General features: G+C 37.5%; 1 protein-coding gene across 1 annotated transcript in view; it reads left to right on the forward strand.

Moving 5' to 3' along the window:
* LOC108578555 overlaps positions 1-12,702 on the forward strand; it is an 87,628-nt gene extending 74,926 nt beyond the window's left edge. The window contains exons 10-13 of the mRNA XM_017941915.1: positions 154-381; positions 1,077-1,328; positions 8,802-8,932; positions 12,469-12,702. Coding sequence (XP_017797404.1) covers positions 154-381; positions 1,077-1,328; positions 8,802-8,932; positions 12,469-12,579 — 722 coding nt within the window. The 3' untranslated portion in view covers positions 12,580-12,702. The remainder of the gene's footprint in view (positions 1-153; positions 382-1,076; positions 1,329-8,801; positions 8,933-12,468) is intronic.
* The last annotated feature ends 13,304 nt before the right edge of the window (positions 12,703-26,006 follow it).

Genomic DNA, 26,006 nt, shown 5'->3' on the forward strand with positions numbered 1-26,006 from the left:
AATTACTAATATTAGTCAATTGTGATAAATTATTAAACTCAGGGTCCGCGAAATTTTCTCACATATTGTATACTATAAAAAATAATTATTAACATATGTACGTGTTTCCTTCAGTGTTATAAATTTGGAACGGGTTTTAATTTACTCTTGCAGATCTAAATAACGTCTCCTGTCCGCCGTTAAATCCGGAGGGTCGAGGGTATTTAATGTGTTCCCGTTTGACGACACCAAAACCGTGGAGAGGTAGACGAAGAGTGGCCAATCGACCGGGCACCAAGTGTTTCTTGAAGTGTCCCCATGGGTACCAGCTTCACGGGGAGTACGAATTGAGTTGTCGATCCGATGGCTCCTGGGATGGACCGAAACACGGCGAGTGTGTCAGTGAGTAGAATAACTATGAAAAAAGCCTTTTCCTTACTTACTATTGTACACGTTGTTTCAGTGTGAAACTGAACGTGAAAGAATCAATTACAGAATCCTTCGTTCCATGGTGAAAATACGCTTTTTCAATATAATACAGCGAGTTAATTAAAATTAATTTTAGCACAGTATCAACGCAATCTGTCACGATCCTAGTGGGAGAGTAATAATTTCCCTTTAAGAAAACTTCGAAGAAATATAATTCCCGATTTACAACTCTGCAGAATTTCTGTTACTTTCAATTCTTCCCTTTGACACCATCATTTGCCCAACCTTTCATGCAACTCTGCACCATAAATCTCTATCGAATCACCTTATTACATTTGCCATTTTCACGACGAAAGGTCAGTCTTTCACTATTCCTATAAACTCTCGCCATAAGCACTTTAAACATCGTCGCAAATTTCATACGTTCGATTGTTCGCAACGTAACTATCGCAATTCCTCGTAACAATGATTAAAAACAAAAAAATAGTATATCACTTTTAAGCCTTCGTGCTTCGTCACCTTCAACACGTTACCAGAGAGTTAATACGTATCCTGTGATAACGTGCTAGCATAGCCACGAGATAAGCGAAATAAGAGTAAAAGACGAAAGTCAGATTTATATAAACATTTTCCAATAAACCAGTTCCCCCATTCACGTTCTGTTGCAGGATACAGCAAACCTCGGTTAGAGTGCCCTAAGGACGTGATCGCGGAGCTATCTCCAGGCCGAGACGAGGCGTTCGTGACGTTCGATCAGCCGTCGACGGATCTCGATTGGTTCCGATACGTTCGATCGAAACCCTCTTGGGGGACCAGACTCGAGGCGAACCTAACCCCCGGTGTACACGAGATCACGTTCTTCGCGAGACACCCGGTATCGAAGAAGCAGGCCAGCTGCGTGTTGCGCATCATCGTCAAAGGTGATTAATTAATGCACGTGCATGAAATCAATGCGTGACATGTAAACTCTACGATGATAATCGGTATTGATCATCAAACGGCGCTATTAATCAACGGGGATCCTGTGGGTCCTGGGTACGAGTTTACGCTATCGGAAGACGGAATCGGGGACGATTAATTTTCCAGGGTTAAGGGACCGTTTCGGGCAACATGGGGAATATGCACTTACGTGCAGATGATTTAAGACGGTAGATCGTTCTCGTTTTGAAGTGTCGATTTGAGAATTTCTGGGTTAAATTGGAGGATCCTAAAAATGGATAAAATTATTGGGAATTGTTTTCATAGGATTATTACTGAATGTCAATTTTTTTCGGAGAATGTAAATGCAACTTTCAGCTTTTCTCTCCTATTTTTGAAAAGTAAAAGTGTCACAAGATGAAGTCGCTGGCGATGGCGACCGAAGTTTCGCAATTAGCGAATAACTCGTTCATTTTGTAACATTTTTACTTTTTAAAAATTGGAGAAAGAAGGTGAAAGTTAGATGTACATCCTCTGAAAAATTGAAATTTTTCATTCGGCAATTATCTATGAAAAAAATTCCCAAAGTTTAGCTATTTTCAGACGCCTCACGGTGGTATATCCCGTTAATTGGAAAAGTATTTTCTTGCGAGTACGGGATATATTGAATGTTCAAGTTGAAGCTGAAATTTAGTTTTGAAAAAATTTTCTTTCGTTATTTAAAATAAAAGACAAAGTTGGTGGGATAGCTTGTGCAACGATCTTCATTTACGTCTAATTAATCAAACGTGAATAGTAAAGTAGCCTGGGTACCAAGGTTACATTTCTCGTCCTTTGTTACGTTTTTATTCTACGTATGAGCTGAGGAATTTAAAAGATACTGTCTCGAGTAGAATTTTTTAAATGAAAAAAAGCAATAATGAAAATACCACGCATATTACCCAACATTTAATTTCTATGAATTTTTTACTGTTATTACACGTTTCATTTTCACAGAAAATGTCAATTTTCTGCGCACACAATCATGAACTTTTGCATAAACGTTTTTCATATTACCTTCACCTTGAAAACAGACCATCCTTTTGTTGCATCAAAAATCGATCGAAAGAGACACAGCTAACGAGCATTTTACTGGGAAGTATTAACCTTAAATATCACTGAAATTTTTTTAACAATACTATTAACGTTTCCTCACAGCGTAGATTTTTTACTTTATCTTATCAATATTACTTTTGCTACATCTTTTGAACTTTCACTATTACATACTTATTCGACGATTTCCTTAAAGTTTTAGAATATCCTTTTACTCAGTGAAATGGGAAGTTCCAAGTTTTCGATGCTGCAAAGCTGGCGTTACCCTTTAAATTTAGCCAAGAGCGTTCGAAAAACTTCCCTTTCCATTTCCGTTTAATTAACCCTTCTCTCACTTTCGCCGCGGATGGCCGTGTATATGTACACCAAAGAATCTTCCCCGGCAGCCTTGCGTCCGCTAAATTAAACGACACTCCCTCTGCTCGCGAGGGAAGTCTCGTTACGACGATCTGAGATACGGGTCGACGTCAGACATCCGTCGCCGACTTGCTTGAAACGAAACAAGTGAGAGAATGAGGGAGAGACAAAGAAGACAAAGAAGACAGAGACGGAGAAGGCAGAGACAGAGAAAACAGAGACAGAGACGGAGAAGACAGAGACAGAGACGGAGAAGACAGAGACAGAGACGGAGAAGACAGAGACAGAATGAAGGAGAAACAGAGGAGAGAGAATAGGGAGAGATAGAGAAGACAGAGAGAGAATGAGGGAGAGACAGAGGAGACTGAGAGAGAATGAGAGAGAGAATGAGGGAGAGACAGAGGAGACTGAGAGAAAATGAGGGAGAGACAGAGGAGACTGAGAGAGAATGAGGGAGAGACAAAGGAGACTGAGAGAGAATGAGGAAGAGAATGAGGGAGAGACAGAGGATTCTGAGAGAGAATGAGGGAGAGACAGAGGAGACTGAGAGAGAATGAGGGAGAGACAGAGGAGACTGAGAGAGAATGAGGGAGAGACACATGAGAGAGACAGAATAAGAGAGTGGTAGAGGAGGAGAGATGACAGAGAAAATGAGAGAAAGTAACAAAGAGGCGGAGAGGGGTATGACGTGTTACTGACTGAAAACCTATTACGCGAGAAACAGCTCTGGGTCCATTCAGTCGCATTTCTTCACGATTTAATGCGTCATTACATGTTCTCGCGTCTCTCCCTTTCTCTCTCTCTCTCTCCCTCTAAAGTCTCTCCCCTCTCGTGGCACTGGCCATTAACATAGGCTGTCTGAGACGTGCTAGAACGTCGCGTTCTCCTATTAAAAAACGCTTCAAGTGGTGTGTTCCCATCCGGACACTAGCAAGGCATTGTTCTTCGGGTACAACATGCAGATTGTCACGTGATACGTTTGGAAAAATTTGCTTCTAATACAGTTGATCATCACACACCTATATACTTCATTCTTCACAAATATCACGGGCAAGGTGTTTCGCTTGTGACACACTGTACGTTACATGGGCGTTCGCTGGAGATCTCGTCCCATGGAAATTTCGCATTGCGGCTCGAAGAAGTGTTCCTCCTTCGTCTACCGGAATCCCGGCCCCGACGCTTTAATTAAATGCGTTTCCAGGATAGGGTTCGCCACAATGCTGTATAATCTACGGATCGCTGGCCTTCGTCCCGCGAATTAGATTATTCGACGAATTCCCCGGCTGAACGCCCGACTGATTCTTGCCGGAAACCACTGAATCCCTCGCGACGGAATTACTCGATGCTCCCCTTGCACCACGATCCTTGTTGTTTTTCTCTTGGATAAAAGTCGGGGGATTAACGCGTTTGATAAAGTATCGAGCTGTTATCACAAGTAATTCTGTCTAGATGATAGCGTTTGAGAAATTGGTCAACGAATTGGAGAACTGAGGAGGAATTATGTTGATCGAAACAACGATAATTTGTGTAAACCGAGTGAATCGAAAAATCGAAGTGGTTCACATCTGTATTAAAATGAAAAATTACGCATTTACCAGTTCTTTCCTTTTTCACGCGGTGATAAAAAGAATTCTCATTTAATCTTGAGAGGTTAAATTGCAGAAGCTGTATCGATTTGTAATATTTTCACCTGATATTCGAAATATTGGACAAAAATTATTCACTCCTACGGATAAAGTGTTTCGATATGATTATTCCATTTGGCGATTCCCGAATCGTTATTAGATAAATTAACAACGTTATTATTCGAAAGAATAATTGGAATTTCATCGGAAGCGTGTTTCGTCATTGTCGCGTTTCTTCTTCTTTTTTTTTTTTTTCATATGCGAAGCGTGATTGATAATACCGTGCTGTTGAATTAAAACCAGCAGTTTTCAAACATTGCACGCTGTAACAATCCGTGTATGATTCGGCACCACGTGCGAGAAATACGGCGAAATTTGACTGTTTATTTAATTTTCCTCTTTTCTTTCCGTCCGTCGAATAAAAGCGCGCCGTCGTGCTAGAGGGACGTTATTTTGCTAGGTGGGTAATTAAAAACAGAACTGTTCGCGTTTAAAGGAGAAGTACGATTTAATTGCCACTTAATCTGTGACCTACATTGCTTGCAACAATCTAAAAAGCTAACGTTTAAAGACGCGCACTAAAAAGAGGATCGCATCTTGTCCTACTGTGCTGCCACGTTATCAAGCTTGAAATTTCATTTAGTGCATGTGAGGGAACGCGAAGCGTGATCCTGCTTTATTAGTTCGAAATTGATCTCATTTCGTAGTAAACAAGACGTGAAACGCGATCGTTTAATTGCTTTCTCAATTCCGAGTGATATTTGCATACGTACTACGCAGTTGCGATTACTTGCTTCTTATTCGATCAAATTAGTTTAGTTTGTGTGGTTACAGTGATATTAGAGCTAAAATCCACTATACACTAAGTTAATAAGCAGATTTGATCAATTTCCGATTTCGATTCAACGATATTACGAAGTAACGAAACGTTTTAAGAATTGCAAGAAATCGTAGATATATTTTGGATAGTTTTTTAAAAAAAATTAATAATATTGGGGAAATTGATCCCTTTTCTTTAATTTTTGGTTAGTCCAGGATTTATAGGTTATAAAAATTATCGTTAAAGAATTCACTTACATTTAATCTAACATAACCTAACCAATGGACTGACAGTTTTAAAAATCAAGTTACGTACCTTCGATAACTTCTTCTCTGGTTCCATTAAAATATCGAAGCACTTTGCACTAGGGATTGAAACGGTTGCACAAATAACTTAATAATTATCACAGATAATTGAAATGCCCAGAAATAATACGCAGAAACAAACTTTTAAAAGTGTGCCCTTTGAAAAACTGACAAAGAATCAATGCAGAACCGGTTCTTTACAACTGTTCTAAAAAGTAACAGTTCTTTGAAACTGTTTCGAGAACTGAACAAATATTATAACAGCTTTCAATCCCTGCTTTATACTAAAAGAAAATTCACCAATCAATTATCAATAAACCCTCAATTAGCGAAAGATCCTCGACCCACTTATGTAGATCCCGTAACAACTGCTCGCCTAACCTCCGATGCAACGCTGGCCGTTGTATAACACAAGATTAATTCAGCAGATGGCAGCGTAGATTACAGTAATCCACACAACATTGCCGATTAAACACGCGCTTTATGTGTGAATATTACAAGTAATCTTTCCGTAAACATGCTTGTTCCTTTTCCAACGTACAACTAAATAATCCGGTCCAGTTCGATTCAAATTAAGTGTTACATATATGTAATTCCACCGACAGTTCTACATTCCGCGTTCCGCTTGTTCAAGCTGTTCTCTACTACGCCATAGGTGCCGTATGTAACGTTATAATTTCATTTTCGTGCTACATAACGAACAGGTAATTACGCGTGTGTTTCTCTGAACGATTCTCGAAACTCGTCGACAAAACACGCGAAGTTTCTGCAAACATGAGCGGAACAGAGCGTAATATGTTCATTTTGGTGAATTCGCGACTGATACGTACGAATATTCTTGGTTAGGATGTGACGCAGTAGGTTAATACAAACGAAGACGTATTTGTTCTAAAGTGACAAAAGTGAGAGTTAAATAGATTATTTATTTATTATTTTTAAAATAGTGGCGTATCTTTGTAAGAAAGTGTACAATTTGTGAAAACGGTATATAGCGAGGCCGTAAAATCGGTCAGGTGTCAAAGTGTACGTAATCTGAGAGCGGGAACGGCAGTTTGAGGGAGATACGAAGCTCGAGTCTCGTTCAGTACCGTGGATGTCAACTTCGTTGCAGTATATTTGAAAAATGTGTCTGTGCCTTAATCCTCGACAATTGGCAGGTTAGTTTTTACCAATACAATCACTATTGAACAGCAGGCAACGTGAAAATTTTCATAGTTTGATTCGAATTTTCGAACTATAAAATTGTCTAATTCCGTTACAATTCTAAAACGAATAATTTTGAGGTTACGTATTCTGATTACTGGCTCCTATAATTACGAAACTTTCTATTTTACAATACTTATATTTGATTGCCTCGGTCCATAAAGCTCATCGATTATATAATGCTTCGAACCAGCAGTTCTAGCAGTCTTCCTTAATTAAAGAAAGCTCATCACACCGAAGTTTACGATATGTAATATTACAGTTCAAGAATCATTCCCACGTAGTTTCTCAACTCGCTTCTATCAGTTTATCGAGCTCGAAACTTCTGTCGATCGATCTCTATGAGCCATAAGTTGTTATTTGCTTGCAAGTCTCGAAAGTTTACGCTTTCATCTTGTCTAATCAAAACATCCATCATATGGAATTTTTCTAACAACGATCTTGATTTATTTTCTTACGTTATCACTATTATTTTATGTTTTCAATAATAATAATTCTCAATAATTTCGTATTAAATCTAAATCAAATGAAAAAATTTCAAGTAATTGTACATTTACATTTGCGTGCATAAAATGCTTCCTTCTCTACGCATTTCTAATTTGCTAATTGGCATGAAATTTACATCGACACATAATAGAATCGTTTTAGCGAATTTCCTAAGATTTCAGTTTCGGTGAATGGAGTATTATGATATTACCGTTGCACGTATATTGTCGTGGTTAATTTAATTAACTAAATGGCAGGAATATTGATCTCTGAATGTTGTAGAATTCCTAACACAATACTAATATACAGTAACCATTAAAGCCTCTATTATACCGTTCAATTCGAACGTTCCAGCTTAATTGCAGCGCGACGAATTTTCCTATCAATAATTTATACGCCGTTTGAAACTATTACTAGTGCAAGTATGTAAACAATAATTATTGTGGTACGACGTTTTTATTTTTGACACCAGGTAATCTTTTCTTCTTTTTCTAAACCCTTCCCAGACGATTGTCTCGTATTTTTTCGCGTTCTCTATTCACTGTATGCACTTAACTTTTCGCTCTGTCTGCTATTTTCACTCAAACTTTATTCTTACGAACGGTTCGTTCTTGGAAGCGGCTCGCTCCCACGCATATTCAAAGCTGTCATTCAACCATACTGACGCACGTATACATTTTCTAGATTGTGCAGTCACATGTAGTAGCTTGCAGAACTTTTTCCGTTTCAATAATACTATAACATATACTTATTCTTTAAAATACGGAAAATCAAAATTACCAGTGTAAAATAATTTTAATCCCACGCATGCATTCAAAGAGTGTTATTAACTCTTTTAAAATTCCTTTTCAACTTATTTTTATTACTTTTTTAAAGAATTTGTTATTTATTTACCAATCCTCTCGTCCGCAATGAATACTAAATTAAGATCAATTTTTATTCAAATACTCAATTGAGACATACGCGTTCCACTGGTTATGAAAGGGTTAAAAATTTTTTAAATATCTCAGAATGTAAATACAAGGAAATTTCTCTTAAATTATACATTCAAATTTTATTTCTATACCAAAAAATAAAAAAGCTCATTCTAAGAGGATTTCTTCGATTTAACGGTATATATCTACTATTATCATTATTATTTATTTATTTTCAGCCTTATATCTATGAAAAGGACTTAGTTTACAATACATTATTTCCTTATCCATTCACGCTCGATTTTGTCTTGTCACTCACACACTCATTCTTTGTTTACCCATTTCCTAACTATCTATATTTTTCTTAATAATTTTATCTAACCTATTCCTACCCTCCTCTTATTGCATTCTCTTTCCTTTTCCTTCCTGCTGCACTTCTTCTCTTTGGCTTTATCGTCCTCCTACCATATATGTATATCTACTATTATATTATACTTATTGTTAGTATAAGAGATTGAACTTCAATATCTCCAGATACTTCAAAAGCAACTTCAATTCACCGACTCGTTGCTTATATTCGATTACCCTGTTTCGTTTTACTTCGTTTCTCCTCGAGCTGACACTTTGTTTTCGAGCAAAGTGAAGTCTCTCGATTGGACTTTTCGCATTTCAGGCGGCGAGGCGCCAAAAGTTAACGAGTGCCCGAACGACATAGAGGTCAACGGAAGAAACGGGACAGCTATCACGTGGATCGAGCCAATTTTCACGGACAACGTGAAAGTGACCCGGATTAGGAGCAACGAGGTCAGTGTTAATTATAACATGTTTAATTTCTTAACGATGTACGATCGTATTCTGATTGTTGAATATGTGTCGCGTTCGTTACGACGAATCTATCAGAATCTATCAGATCGCGTAGACTTTGGACTGAACGAGTTTGTGCGAGTTTCTTAACGAATCTGCGCATGGCGATAGCGTTTTAATCGAATGTCGACAAATTCGTGATAAATAACGAAGAAACTTTGGTTACTTATGCGATCACGAAGTGTCGAATGATTAGATATTAAATTTTACGATTAACAGAGAAATTTTCGATCGAATAAGGATTAGATATAACTTACCAGGGATAATCACCGATTTTGATGAAACTTTGGTGTATATGTTGGTTTATGTTGGTAATTGGCTACAGTGAGAAAGTGGAAATCGCCCTCAAAGTTAGGGGTGATAAATATATTTAGTATTTCAGTGACAAAATTTGAGAAATACAAAATTATTTATTTTTCAAATTTATAGCCGAAAAATACAAAATTTGTCAATTTACTTAATTTCTCTGTCTATCTAATAATTTTCGAGATGTCAGACCAAATATGTTTGCTACCCTAATCTCCGAGGGCAATTTTCACGTTGATAAAAGAAAATACGTGTCAAATATTTTTTCTAGTACTACCATGTACCAAAGTTTCATCAATATCGGTGATTATCACTTGAAAATGTTCCATTGTTAGTTGAATTTTAAGTTTCACTATTAATAATGTTTGTAAATCGGATCGTGAATCGGATAACCAAGTACAAGTTGATTAATATAGGAATTAGCAAAGATCGTGTATCGGTATGCATAGAGTGGAATCTTCATTTGATTAATGACAATTCATCACTGATAAGATATAGGTTAATTGAAGTCCAAGTGATACGTTCAGTAGTAAACGCGTCTGATAATTTATACGACGAAAAAGCTTCATTTGATGAACTATAAAGCACAGATTAATTTAATTTTAATTCTCATAACGGTGCATCGTGGCGTTGTTTATTTTACACTCATTCAACCGTGCGAATAATGCATTTCGCGAAGCTTTGTACCACTTGAACAAAGAATTCGCGAAAATTCTATCGGAAGTTCCTCGAATTTTCGTCAATTCTACCGATTTTAGAGAAACGCGCACGAAATAATGCTTTATTTCAATAAATTCTCAGTTTTACGTGGAATTTATAATTCACTACGATGCAGAATGAAAGGAACAGAGAAAGAAACAAAATAATAAAAAGTATAGTCTGTTATTCTAACTTACTCGAACGATTCTTTGTTTCTTCGTTCTGTGACGAAGTCGAATTCACTTTTTCTTCGCCGTCGCGTATTTTTCTTTCACAACGTTGAAATTACATCATTGAAATTCAAATACCGGCTACATCATTTACGGAATAAGCATAGTTATCATTTTAATTTCATACTACCATTCGGCGGGATGAAATTTACATAAGAAAGAGAACTCACGAGGAAAGAGGGAGGAAAAGAAGAGGGGAAAAAGAAAAAAAAAAAAACATTAGGGAAAAAGTAAGGGCAACGGACCGGATATGCAAACAGGAACAACCCCAGTTCTGAAATACTCTTCGCAGGTGAAATTACTGCTGAAGAGTTTCTTACTCCAGAACGCAACGGCGCTGCGCTGCATGGAGGAATCCCTAAGAAGATTTCATTAAAAGAGAAACACCCTACGTTCGCTCTTTTCTCCCCACTATTCTGCCTGAATAATTCACACCGATAATCTAATTATTTCCTTTTTCTAACGAATTTTCAAGCGAACGAATCAAACGCATTGTCACATGGTAATTTGAAATTATGGTAAAAAATATCGCTCGTGCGATGAATTATTCTAAAAGAACGATGCACTGTAAAAAGAAAGAAAGTCAAATCTATTGTTTAACTGTGCAAGAATTTTGAAAGAAAGAGTAAATAACAAATATCGGGTAAAAGGAGATTGAATAAAAGATTGGACAGAGCAGCGAACGTAGCAGCAACCTCCGCTGATCTTCAAAAATATCCCAAAGAAGAAACTTCAGTGTTGTTGAAACAGCGAGTGGAAAAACTCTGTTGCACCCTGTGCAGTCGAAATTAACGAAGGATTTCCTAGCATGAACAAGAATATGACAACTGTAGATCTGATAGGAGGCAAAAAGTAGTATTAAATAGACTCGAAATTTCATGCCTACCCTCTAAAACCAACCCTCCAATTGGCGATGTATATAATTGCCGAATAACTGTAAAACACGTTCTTTTAATCTGCCCTAAGCATACAGAGACTCGTTCGAAATTTCAAATTAAAGAAACGTCGAATGAAAATCTCAGCGATCATCAGCAAATACTGAAAGCATCCTCCTAAGAGAATTTCTCTAATTTCTCGTAATATATTAATATTAATTAAAAATATTACAATATCAGTTTGTATTATTAATTAAAAAAAAAAGAAGATTAAATAAAGATTCTTTTTGGTGTAATTAATAAATGTACGTGTGGATGAAAGAAAAACAAATTCCTAGGTTGATCGTGAATCGATCGCGATATTTTCCATCGAACTGGTAGCAATTTTCATTATGGTACGACGGTGAAATCGGTGTTATTGGCGGATGTTGATTTGGTTCGCCTATCAGTTCCAATGGCTTGTGCAAATTGCGGAAAATTTGCCGAGAATTTAAACTACGTAAAGTTTGCACAGGCAACGTTCTATGCTTCCAGGCAAATATCATGTAACAATTTTGTTTACAAACTAGTGCGTGATGGTGAACCGTGCTTCGCGGCTACGGTAACATAGTACAAAGAATATGACGGTCCCTCATAAATACCTACCAGTCACCTGTAATCTTTTTCCGCGAATTTTAAATCTCCGCTTGTGTGTCGCGGCGGATTTAAATATATTAAACCGTAACTGAAGCTGCAAACAAAGAAAACGAGGAAAAGGAAGTATCATGAAAAAAACTTTACCTCGTGTTTGTTTTTCGTAGTGGATTCTCTTATCTAATAGCGCTTTTCGTGTTTTTTTTTAAAAGGACAAGTAAGCAGATACTACACGAAAAGCGTGCTTAATTATCTTTATTATGGGTGTAGAATGTAGAGAATTCGTTTCTTGTTCAACATTTTAGCGGAGAATTTGACAGATTTGGAAAATTTTTCAAATTTAGTAAATTAGGAAAATTCTTTAAATATTTCAAAGGTAACTGAAAATTTATCAAATTTAATAGATCAGGGAAATTTTTCAAATTTAACAGATCAGGGAAACCTTTCAAATTTAGCAGATTAGGGAAATTTTTCAAGTTCAGCAGACCGTGGAAATCTTTCACATTTATCAGATTGGGAAAATTTTTCAAATTTATCAGATAAAGAAAATTTTCAAATTTTATATTTCCTATATTCCACAAAATATGTAAACAAAGCCAAACATCTCCAGTTATTTCAAGTTTATACAATCCTACACGCATATTTTCTCTCCCTAATTACTACAAAAAATTCCATGGAAGTCGAGAAAAGTTTCAGATCTATAAAACTTCGTCGTTTCGTTCGCATGTTTCAGAGTCCAGGACGGCGTTTCGACGTCGGCGGCCACAGAATAGAGTACGAGGCGAGCGATGAGGCAGGTTGGTCGAGCAAGTGCGTGTTCACCGTGGTCCTCCGTCAGGAGTGAGCGGGTGAATCGCGGTGATCAGGTGAGCGCGATACCACGGAGGAAGTAAGAGGAACGAAAAGGGGTGATCCAGGTGAAAAGGGGGGCAAAGGTAGCGGGCCGGAAGAGTAGCGATAAGGTAATATAAATGGAAATGCTCTGGACTCGTGCGCGTCTTTCTCTCCGTGCGCGTAATGGATTCCGTTTTATCCGGAAGGCTAAACGCGGACGAGACACGGATATCTTTCCACGATACCTTGATACACACGTGGCTGCGTGTTCAAGTGGTTGGAAATCACTCGGTTTCGGTGTTGAGAGGGGTATTTGGAAATCGTCATCTTGAGTAGGATGTGAGACAATTTAATTTCACGTTTCGAAATATACTTTTTATTCGAGAGACTCAAAGGCGAGCATCGCGAAGTGGTAATCACCGATATCGATGAAACGTTGGTATATGGTAGTACTGGAAAAAATATTTGACACGTATTTTTTTTTTTATTGGCAATCGTGCAGATTGGAGGGGTGAAAATTGCTCTTAAAGATTAGGGCGAGACACGTATTTGGCCTAATATCTCGAAAATTATTGATCAATGACAACATTTGAAAAATACAAAATTATTTGCTGAAGAATACAAAATTTGTCTATTTAGGGGGAGTTCCCCTAGCACCGGATGCTTAAGGTTTTGCTTAAATAAATCTCTCTACCTGAAACGCGTAGAAAACTCATTTTTCTTCCTTTTGTCTCCTCTAGGAGATACGCAGAATAACGGCTCGGTAGCGTTTCGATTATTGCAGATATAACTAATGTCCGATATTAGGTGCCGTCCGGCGTTAAGGGAACTCCCCTATCTCTGATATGTATTATTTGAGGCTTTCGGGTGTAAGCCGTGTCCAAAAGAAGTTATATTCCGACGTTTCGCCAGCATTGCAGTTAGCTTCTTCAGGGTCTGGAGACGCACTGATAATGGTGTGCGTCGGGGTGTTCACTCCTATAAGTACCTATGTTCATGTTCCGGATCAATGATTCGACCAATCAGTTTTTAATCGATCGATCAAGTAGACAAAATATATTTACTACCCCTAACTTCGAGGACGATTTTCACTTTTTCAGCGTGGCCGATTTGCAACATAAAAAAATTCTTGTCGAATGTTTCTTTGAGAAATTCTATACACTAAAGTTTCATCAAAATCGGTGATTATTGCTGAGAATTATTTTCTTCATTTTTGAGGATGGACTGTAAATAATCATCTCTTGGAAAAAAGAATGTTTAAACGTATATTTGTATACCTGCATTTTCAATGATTAATCTTCTCATCTCTGTTCACTCTTTCAATCGCACCGAATTTAGCGAAAGAGATTACGCTTCGGATGAATTTTGAAAATAGCACGAGTGTGTTTAGTGTGAGGATTAAATCTTCGCGGTTGGCCTACCTTTGCGCTGTCGATTATCGATTGTTTATTAACGTATTTAGCCGAGGATTATCGCGGCTTTAGTCCGCATGGAATTATTAACAAGCAACAATAACGGCGCGAAGGAAATTCTCAGAAAGTCACGAACGAATATACGATAAACTAGCCGAGTACAAAGTTTCTTCTATGGATAACGGAACGGTAAGTTAAGAAGTTTCGGTGCTGCATATAGAATTAGAATCTTATTTTTATTTTAAATTTCTTACCGTATAAATTCTACGATAAAAAAACGGAGAAATTTCGTTTCTTATGTATGTACATATTTCATTACCAGCCTCTCGTAAATCTACAACATCGCTTGATAATTTTTTTTATCGTACCTATCTCGTTTTAAAATTTCAAACCACCCACCGCCAATCTCTTTATCTCGCGATTTCGTCGTTTACGAATCCTCGAAACCGCCGTGCTTATTTTTATTCCACTCGCCGTGAATAAAACACACAGACAAAGAGTTTAACAACCCCGTGAAACGATTATTACGTCATTTTCCGCGATACGTTGTACGGAAGTATATGATCTGAAACTCGCGGTTGGTACTCGTTGTTACGCAGGATGCTTTGGTAATTATTGCCAGTATCTAGACTACTTAACTCCCGCAGTTACGCAGACATTTGCTTGTTAACGGCGTACCCAGAGCCATCCTCGACATTTTATATCCGCCGTCTCCATTACCGGCTCAAAAACTGGCTAACTTTGAAACACTTAGGCGAGATCTCGCGTTACGCTGAAAAATACTACTCCACCCGGTATAATGTTTTACCACCGAACGACCCCGTACCTTTGTCCAATAAACGTTTCAGGACTGTGAGGACGCTTTAGAAATGAAAGATGACGAGTTCCAAGTTCACTCTATTCGCCTGGACGTAATCAACATCTATCCACGTCTCTGCGCGCAGCGTGTGTGTCGGTGATTATGGGAGCGGCCTAATTCAGAGATTTTGGAGAAATGTAGCAGTTACGCCTATTGAATTTTAACGTTATAATACGGAAGAATTTTTGACGAAAATTTTTTTAAGGTTAGAAATATATTTACAGAGTTAAACCACCATTTCGTAAAAGTGCACTTGTGTTGTTCTTAAAATGCGTCCAAAATGTAATCTCTTTCTCTGAGCTCGTTTCTGATCTAATCTAAATTAACAGAATCCCTCAGCTATTGGCTAACTATATAATAATTGTTCTGAGAGTAAATTCAACATATTTGCACAATATTCCTTTTATCGATAGGTTTAGAACGATCTCGAACGATTTTCCACAATGATCGTGTCAATTTTTATACCTTTTTTAATTCCACATTTTTTCTATTATGTGCAACAGTCCTTCTGCCTATTTTCATCTGTTACCATTTTTGCGCATAGCATTCGAAATTGCTCCAACAATTGCTGCTTCGTGTAACGTTATTCCATAATATCCCTGTAAAAGGGACGATCTTCAATTTCTAACACAGAATATACATCAAAATCATAATCACTGGCACATTTGCGCGTTGAACGTGTATAGCCAAGGTATTCCATTGAAGAAAGATGTCTCGTCGATCTTCCGTGGCCGACTTTTCGCATCTCACAGCGCTCCACAGGTTTTCCCTCGCGCTCTCGTCTTTTCCACCTCACCATTCTTCCATATTTCACTCAATCGCGAACCACACACGGTGCACCCTGAAGCAAACCAGCCAGATCAATTCCAACCTTTAACGGGCGTTCTATCCACCTATTACCGCGATCACGATCGACACGCTCCGCCATAGAAAACCTAGAAATTTCCACAAACACGCCAACCATTCTCTCTCTCTCTCTCTCTCTCTCTTCTATCATTCTACACGAACCAAATTACAATTCCTCGTCGCCTCGTGACTAGCACTCACGATACACCCAGCGAGGACAAAAGACGAGGAAAAATAGACGAAAACGATGGGCGATTTATCCGTGATCCATACAGATCCACGTTGGTTCACTATAGACTGCAAAACCTTTCCATGCAAATCTGTAACGACAGTTTCTCGTGGAAACGAAAAGAACGCGTATTCATTTGCATGCATTGTATCAGGTCGTCGAATAAGTTCGTGCCGTTTATTGATGTGCCATTTAGATCAATATTTCAAACGTACCTGTAAGGAACTTGAATTACACTACCCCTTTTACTTCAAAGTGATACCTAACCTTGGAATTTTTTCTTTAGAAAATAATTGACTCTATCGAAAACTTCTCATGTGGGGTTTATTATGTTACCCTTGAGGAATGTAAAAGTATTTTGTTCATTCAATTTCTTTACAAAATGACTGCAGCAGCACGGTTTCACTTAGAACAAAATATCAATCGCGAGGGTGATTCTGGTCTAAATTGAGTAGCTATCCAAATGCCCAACATTCGAAAATTCTTAAATTCGAGCATCAGTAAGAGCCCTGGTATAAACACATCGCGGCACGAATTTGTTGCCTTATATACAGGGCGGTCCGTAATTCATGGTACAAATAGGGTCAGGGAGATTCTATGATTGAAAAGTAGACGAAAATCAAGAATTGAAATCCATTGAAAATTAGAACGGATAGTTTATTACTGCCACTGATTATGTTCGTTATTTTCGTTTCACACCTTAATCCTCGGAGTACGAGCCGTATAATCCGGTGCCCGGGTCTTTTCTGACCCCTCACGAATTTCTTTCCTTCGTTTATTCGATCTACTTCACTCCCTGATACAATTTGTACCATTAATCACGAACCACCTTGTATATTTCCTTATACATCCTTATTAGACGATCTAATAGTATACACGGTGAACGTTTTCGTTCGTTCTTTTTCACGGGATAATGATCGCGAGTTTGTCCAACAGGATGAGCCTCGCGATTCGAACGAAACTCAAGTTCTCCATCCTTGTCGTCCACCTCTGTTACTTGTTCGACAGTAACTCACCTTCTCTTCGAACGACAATTAAAAATTCTCGTCGGACGAACGATGTGTTCACACCGGTTAAACGAAATCGGTCGCGATTAATTTGGAAATTGGACGCTTCGTCGGGTGCGTTTCGCGCGGCTTGCAACTGACAGCCGGAACAACAATAGTTTTAATCCTACGAGGGTGATCAGGTCGTGTTAAAGGGCACCGCCCAGTCTGGCTCAGCGATCGGGAACGGAACGGATTTATGGAAATTACAAAGTCCGCGGGGCAAGCGTTGCGTCAAAGCCAGCCGGGTAGTTGAGGCTGTACGAATTATGCGTTCTACCGGACCGGGAACCGCGATTAACGGCTGGAACCGAGAGTCTTTTAATTAGCCGCCGGTCACGTTTATGTTTCGAACAAAATTCCCGACCGTTCTGTTACGGGCTTGTCGTTCGTTTCAGCGAAGTACACGCGCGCTTCGAGCTCCCGATGAATCATAGTTGCGTTTGACGCGTTGCTCTTTAGAGAGATGGGCTCGACGTTTCTGTAATTTTAAGAGCGTAACTTTGCCGGTTGTATACGAATCCCGCGGTTTGTGTATTTTTTCGAGCAGATTTTGTTTTTGACGTTTCCATCGAGAGTTCTTCGTGCGTTTTTTTTCGAGTAATACGGTTTTCGGGATTTTTGTGAATTACGGTGATTCGGGTAGCGTTGGCATCCGGCAATTTTTCAAGGATCACTTGGAAATTCTTTCCAGTTTCTCGTGATTTGTAATTTTTCAAAAATTGTTTAGCGATAATTTTTCATTTCTCTCGATTTGTAATCGCAGTTTTTAATTATCCACGAGTTAATATTGTACCTACACTTCACGGAGGTAACATTGAATTTGTCGGAAAATACATTTCATGCAATCCCGGTATTTTAATTTTTCATCGAATTAAATTTCTTTTTAATCTGTAATTGTGATTTCTCAAGTCTGCGTGTATTTACAAAGTAAACATAATCGCGACGCTGTGTTTCGTTAGCCCTTTTGAGATTAAAACGCGATTCTATTTAACGCTCTTGTGGCAAAACCTGCGAAAGGATTTGTATTCAGCATTCCTATTTATTTGTACGATTCTTTCTGGTGCGTTACCTATGGTGCACGTAGTACTACATTTATCACACGCTAATACACACTGTGTGCCAAAAGTTTCGAATCATTTGTCAATTTTTCTGTCAATTCTTCCATTGATTTTATTATTTACTTAAATTGCACGTTTTTAAGCTACTTTCAAGATCTTCATCTCGTGTCCATGAAAATGTTTTGCATTTTATAGATTATTTAACGATTCGAAAGTTTTGGCTAGCAGCATTGTGAAGAAATTATATCGTATATGTTTTTTATAGATCGACACTATATTTTGAGTAATTGTTAATTGTTGACGAATTTATCTCGTAGTACTACGTTGCAGTTGATACGGATTTATAGAAACGTAAAACTACGTGATAGTTAATTGAAACCAAGTTTGCATACAAATAGAATTTTTTTATTTGATAACAATAATTTTTCTTTTTTTTTTTTCTTTTAATTTTGTCAAACGTTCTATAAGAGTAGCTTATTCGTAAAATATATTTATCACAGAATGAAGCACGCAGTTATACGTTGCTATCTTTGCAGTGAGGATTTCGAGCTGAACAACATCGCGTATTTCACGAATGTAACGCTGCCGCCGAGCGATAAACTGTTCTATTATCGATTTTTTCAAACTTACCAATATTTATTATATTAGTCGAATTATTTATTCTCCCGCAGATTAATTGTTCTAGACACATAAATGGTAACCATTGTATAAAATATATCTGAACAATTAAACGAAATGTGTTTGTCGAAAATCAGTACGCATATTTGCATGTTATACACTTTGTATCGCGTGTAATCGAGTTAATTTATAGGAACATTACGAGAAGTAACTTTGTCGAAAAATTTGCAACTGGGAAAAAATAGATTTTATCTAATTTATTCGTGTTTCCTCAAGACCGTCGAACGATTACAATTAAAATCCACGAATTGTCGAAATACGACGATTGTGTTCGTAATTACATATATAGGGTGACCATTCTGTACGAATTTATTCGATTATTTTTTTGTAATATAATATAATTAAATTCCAACAGGAATTATTATGGAATTCCATAAAGAACAGAATATCTTTCACAAAACCACCTCAATATTCGAACGATCTAAAACTCGTGGCGTCGCGCGGACTGTCATGGCCGCCTCCTTAGCGTCGCGCGGTTTCCTTGACGACGGAGGCGCGCCGCGCGGTTTCCTTGACGACGGAGGCACGCCTCGCGAAAAGACAGTTGGAGGGGGAAACAGGCGCGTTAGGGGCCCCTACGCTGGACAGCACAAGGCGATTACTTTGGGAACGTCACAGGCGGAGTTAGGCCCGATACATACAAGCGGACCGCTCCCGGTCCGGTCAAATATTCTTCAATGCTTTAGAACGTACCCATTCACACTACGGGCAACGCTCCGGTCTCGTCCCAGAAGCTATTGTAGGAACCGACGGAAAAATTTTGAGGGACCCAACGGGAATCGTGTCGGGGCTTTGCGCACTACGCCAGCTACTCCCTCTCTATTCTCCCTTGTCGGTTTCCTATTTCGGTATGGAGACCCCGCGATACTACATTATTTTTGGAAAGAAATTCCGATTTTTGATGAAATTGTAATATGTTATAGACTATTTTTTTTTTTCATTCGCATTTTTAGCCAAACGTAGACGTATAAACTGATTTACGTTTCGAGAGCAAAACGGGATTGGACCGTGACCAGACCGGGAACCGACCGCTAGTGTGAATGCTCAGAGATTTGACCAAATCGGGAGCGGAGCGCTAGTATGTATCGGGCCTTAAGCACAGCGAGGGGAATACCCCCCTGTCCCTATACCGTCACGCTAGCATTCTTCCCAGCTATACAAGCAAATCACCACTCGAACTCTGTAATTTGCGAAAAGAAATCACTTGATATCGCGATAAAATGCACTCACGCGATCGCCTGTCTAGGTATGCTTCTCGATTTCCACGTTTCTGGGAAACGCGTTGCAAAATGGACGTTGTTATGATACCCCTAATCTTTGTACCCCGTCGAGGCTTGTGAAAGGCGAGGCGCGACTGAACGATCTAGGTTAGTTGAACGGTGAAAAAAGGAAAGAAAGGAAAAAAAAAGAGATTCAAGGGCCAGTTTTTCGTGTATACCGTGTAATTTGTGCGTGACGAACACAGTGTCCCTGGTTCGAGTGACGTTCACGTGTTGGGTCGTGTTCTACGCGCGAAGTACGAATTGACGGGGAATGTCAATGACGTGGACGTTGAAGGCGTGTGTAAGAATAAGGCGAGAGAAACAAGAAACTATTTGGTAGTAGGGTAGAGAGATTTAAGGTTAGTACGAGGAACGTAGAATGATCTTCGTGAGTCAAGTGCGGCGAGGAGAGTTGTGAATTTTGAAGGAGGGTGGATTAATCCTTAAAATTGGACATTTACCAAGGGGGATTGAATAATTCAAACATTGTGACATTCGAACGAGTATAGCAACATTCGTCGAGAATTCTTCGAAATTGTATTTCAGTTTGATTTTTGAGTAATTTAAAAAAGTTTCGCTGCCGAGATAATTGAATATTTCAAATGGAAGTAAATGTAATTTTAAGAAACGGAGGAATGAGAGATTTAATCATTTTCATATTGCAATTTACAGTAATCGAAATTTAATTAAATCGAAATTCAAATAATTAGAAAGAAAGTATAGAAATTTCTAGCGAACGTAATGTGCTCATTCCAAAAAGAAAAACAACTGTTTTAAAACTAGATTTTCTTCCGAATGTTAAAAAAAAAAAAATTCAATATTCGATTATGATATCTCGTCGTTAAGGATTAAACCAGTCCACTGATCGAAGTGAACCTTAAAACTTGGATTAAAGCATGGAGAGGGAACTAGTAATCGAAATCACCGGTTAAACAATTTTACCTAATTAATAAGCATAGGGACAATATATGGTAAACGTAATTAGAGGTCATCAGAAGTTTGTGATACCTTCAATTATACCGATAAGCGTTGTCTGCGTTTGAAGTCGTAATTTTTAGAACGAAATAAAAAAACAAACAAACCAAGGAAACTACTTTGAAAATCTTCTTTTCTCGTTTCCATCGTGAATAAGCGCCCACGATCACGGAGCTCAACGAAATCCATACAATATCTCATTTCTAGTAACAAAATTTTATCGTTACATCTTCTAAACATTTTATTATTAATTATCGATGTTATACGTTGGTTAAAGGTTTCTTAACACCTTTCATGGATACTTTCTTTAACTTTACAATTAGACCATTTTTTCAATAATAATAATTCCTAATAACAACCCTTCGTATTTTCTAAGTTCATTTACCAACATTGCCACGTGTTTTGATATACAGGGTAGGCCATCTAATTATCTTCTCTAGCCACGGTGGTACCAGAAAATTGAAATGGTTTCAAAGGATGATTAAGATGCAAGACAAATTTTTTTTAATTGAAAAAGTGACAAAAAATAAAGAAAGTTTCACATTTGGTTAAAAATTTTAAGGTCATATTAATTGCACATCAATGTCTGCAGCAAAATACAGTGGAAGAAAATACATACAGAAGAAAAATGGCGTATATAAAAAAAATTTGTCCTCCACCTTGTTCGTCCTTTGAACCCGTTTAAAGTAGGTATGCAAATTTTCTCCTATCACCGTAGAGAAAAGAGAGAATTAGATGGCCCATCCTGTATAAACAGTGTGAAACTTTTCACAGATTTGCTCGACGGTAAGTAAATCTTGGCAGCAACAACGTTTTCACGTTACTCCTGCACTAAATTCAGCCACATTAATGCACAGTGTAGGTGGTTCAGTGCATTTCTAGACGATGCTTCTGTCATCGCCAGATTCCCCCTTTCCCCGAATAACATTGTCGCGAAGGTAGTGAATAGTTAACAAGCGCGTCGCTAGACAATAGGCTATTAAGGACGCAAACCGGTATAGTGAATGGCAAGAGTGGATACCTCGAGAGACGGTTAATATCGGTGCACCAATGGCTTTGTGCATTATTGTCACGATTTACACTTCTGATTTTACGCGTTTGTCCTTTTTCCTTTCCCCTTTCTCTCGCTGACAATAAATCCACGCTTATATTTTTCCCTCTGAAAAGAAATTGATTAGTTGTACGGTGCAGATCGTTTTTCTTATCGTACGACGGTTAAGAGAATCTTTCGCGTAACTGTACACTAACGGTTCGGTAATTACAAGTGATGAGAAGGTTCTTTAGTTTGTTTGTGCTTAATTATCGCTATGGTGGAGGAACGTGGATTTGAAGTTGAAAAAGATGGACTAAATTTTAAGGACACCAATGCAGTATGTTTCTTAATCCTTATGTCAATAACCAGAATTGTCGTCTACTTTATCGTCCAATTTTAGTAGTTTTCTGATAACCAATCTCTAAACTTGAGGCAAACACGGATAGGAAATGTGCTAAATAACAACGATCTGGCCGGATATTTAAATCTTCTACCTGGAAGATCAGATATTTTAAGTGAGAATTATGCAAACCGGTACCCGGTTATTGACATAAGGGTTAATACTTTAATGTTAGGAAGTGAATTTGAATTAAGTAAGTATTTTTTGTTGATCTATACTTTTTAAGGTGATTACAAATTTTCTCTTTTATCGTAAATTTTCCTGCTCGATTCTAACCACGATGAATTTCGATTGACTCATTTTTTTAAAGCGACTACAAGCATTCGTCTTTTACCACGAATTTTATTGCTCGATTTGGACCACTAAATTCGCCGACCTAATACTAACCACTAAATTTAAGAAATTGAACGAAAAGTAATATTGTACTGATCATGAAAATTGTAGAACACACCTCGAAATTAAATTTAATCAACACATTTATCGATAAAATTAAGTCGACAAAGAAAATATTGCTCAGAAGAATGTGTTGTTACAAAAGTACCCCGTGTATAAATGTTTCGGTGAACAATCGATAAATAAGTATAATACGAGAAGCTTGCAACACGAGAGACGTTAATAAAGCGATCCCCGTCAATCTTGCCGCATATCAATTACGTTTCACACCCCGCGTAAGTGTCGCGTTGCTTCACCAAATGACGCGATCACGGTGTTTCTAGATGACGTTATTTCTGCCGTGTAACTCCTTTCTAGTTTCCCGTAGAAGGCGGTGAACAGAACCGTGAATGGCTAATGGAATAATTGACCATCATTAGCACGGGGATATTGACTGCATTAGACCGCGTCTATTGTTGAGGCATACGCTCATTAAACGCACGGCCCGGTAAATTTGCGAGAAATAAGGATACCAAGCACACCGTGTAATTTTCTCGACGCTGAACGATAACTGGAAGGAACTATCGATAAACGAATTTCGTTCAATTATTCCACGGCTAAAGCAGCACGTCGCCACGATTTATTGTATTTTTAAACGTGTCGCATTGTTGTCGTTATTAAACGGTGTTTCTTTCCTTCCAGATTTTCGAATTTTTAAACATGTCACTTGACAGCTTTTTAATTTTTATTTAGGATATTACGTTGTAGCTTTCTAGGTTTTATTTAGGATATTAGTTGGTAGCTTTTTAATTTTTATTTGTGGTTTCTTTTCTCGTGGACCAGAAATTGCTGAGAGATTTTTATAGAAAAAGGATCGCGATTTTTCGAGAACCGTACGAAAAACGTATTGGAAATAAGGGAAAAAATTATGCAAAATTATTGAGATAATGTGGACAATACACTTGAAACAATTTTTTTAAGATACAAGCTCGCAAAGAAAATTTCGTCTCTCTATAGGTTGAAGTTATTAAATGTTGAATATTGTAAATTTAATTATGCAGAATATTCGCAAAGTGTGTTTAACGTTGCTGATTAATTTAGTGTAAAGGAATATTGTGGAATTAAAATTTAATTTTCAAGTGACGGTCATTTTTGAGTTTCTTATTTTTAAGTTGATACTGTTCAGGTACCATATGTAAATAATACTGTATTTATTTTATGTAAGTGTCTGATTGCTTAAGAATATTTTTCTTCTAATGCACGATTCATTTTAATCTATCTTCTTGGTCGTTACAGTTTTTCGTAGCACATATTTCCCTTTTCGCGCAACCTGAATACTACACGATTACTCTCGCTGATATACATATATCAAAGCATAGAAAAAAAAATCGATTAATTGCTTGATAGTTGGAACATTGTTGCGTTTTTGAAGGAATGTAGCAATTTTGTTTGAACGACGAGACAAACGTTTAACGAGCGCGATTCGAGAGCGATGTTTCGCTCCAATCGGCGATTCGCTGACTTTTATTACAGGGCAGAGCTTTTAATGATACGCTTTATTGTTCTAGCTCCAATTTTATAGAATATCCTATAAATTGCGGCAGCAATTCCCGAGATTGCTTTGGTGTACAAGATTAATAGAAATCTAGATTCTCTTATTGTGATGTAACCTCTATTCGAATCCTTTTGATTGCAATCCACGGAAACAGCACTTTTCAAAAATTCTTTACTGCACAATTTTCAAAATCAAATGAATTGTTTTACACAATTTTCCTACCTATTTAAACTATTTTTTTGGTATGATCTAGATCCTCTTACTGAGATGTAACTTGTATTCTAATTTGTTTGCAATTCTTCAATCCACAGAAACAGCACTTTTCAAAAATTCTTTACTGCACAATTTTCAAAATTAAATGAATTGTTTTACACAATTTTCCTACCTATTTAAACTATTTTTTTGGTATGATCCAGATCCTCTTACTGAAATGTAACTTGTATTCTAATTTGTTTGCAATTCTTCAATCCACAGAAACAGCACTTTTCAACAATTACTGCACAATTTTCCAAATTAAACGAATTCTTTTACAAAATTTTCTGATCAGAATTATATTTTCAATTTACGTCTACATTTTATACTATACTTTTCACTAGTAAATTATTGGTAAGCAGTGCGATCAAATTCAGAATGTCAGAAGCATCGTCAAAAAAAAATTCCCAAATCACCGATTTCAAATTAAAGCTCACTTGGAAACAGTGCGATAAATAAATCTAAAATATTCCACGTTTTTGTTTCTTCCTTGAAAAAAGAACGCATATTGCCTCTCTGCGGTGAAAGCAATAAATCACGAAGAAGCGCCGAGCCAATAGCGCCTTAGATCTTCTTACTGAAGTGTAACTTGTATTCTAATTTGTTTGCAATTCTTCAATCCACAGAAACAGCACTTTTCAACAATTACTGCACAATTTTCCAAATTAAACGAATTCTTTTACAAAATTTTCTGATCAGAATTATATTTTCAATTTACGTCTACATTTTATACTATACTTTTCACTAGTAAATTATTGGTAAGCAGTGCGATCAAATTCAGAATGTCAGAAGCATCGTCAAAAAAAAATTCCCAAATCACCGATTTCAAATTAAAGCTCACTTGGAAACAGTGCGATAAATAAATCTAAAATATTCCACGTTTTTGTTTCTTCCTTGAAAAAAGAACGCATATTGCCTCTCTGCGGTGAAAGCAATAAATCACGAAGAAGCGCCGAGCCAATAGCGCCTTCCACATAGCAATCGAGGTTGCGTTGATGCGCGCGGCTTTTTGTCTCGTTCCAAACGAGAGTTCGATCGCTCTGTGATCGACGGGCGCCGCGGCGATGGAACGAAACTTACCTATACAATAAGGGGGAAAGAAAAAGAAATAATAATAGACAGCTTAACGTTTAAGGATTGTGTAATTGAGACGAATAAGGAGAAGCAACATAATAGTGTAAGCGAAGTTTCGTTTATTATTTACCGATACTCCTCCACGCCACTTGCATATCATTGTTAAAAAATAACGTTCGATTACGCATCGTAACGACATTACAATAAATGTATAAAATTTATGTATCAAATACATGTATGTATATATATGTATATTACAAAGAACAAGAAAGAAAGATGAAAAAGAAAGGAGACATAAGTGAAAAGAAACACCCGAATTCCTCTTCTGAGCTCTCTCTCTCTCTCTATCCCCGTTTTCAGAAAATCATACCACCTTTCATAAA

Source organism: Habropoda laboriosa, unplaced genomic scaffold (genome assembly GCF_001263275.1).
Source record: "Habropoda laboriosa isolate 0110345459 unplaced genomic scaffold, ASM126327v1 scaffold41, whole genome shotgun sequence".
In the NCBI taxonomy this organism is placed as follows: Eukaryota; Metazoa; Arthropoda; class Insecta; order Hymenoptera; family Apidae; genus Habropoda; species Habropoda laboriosa.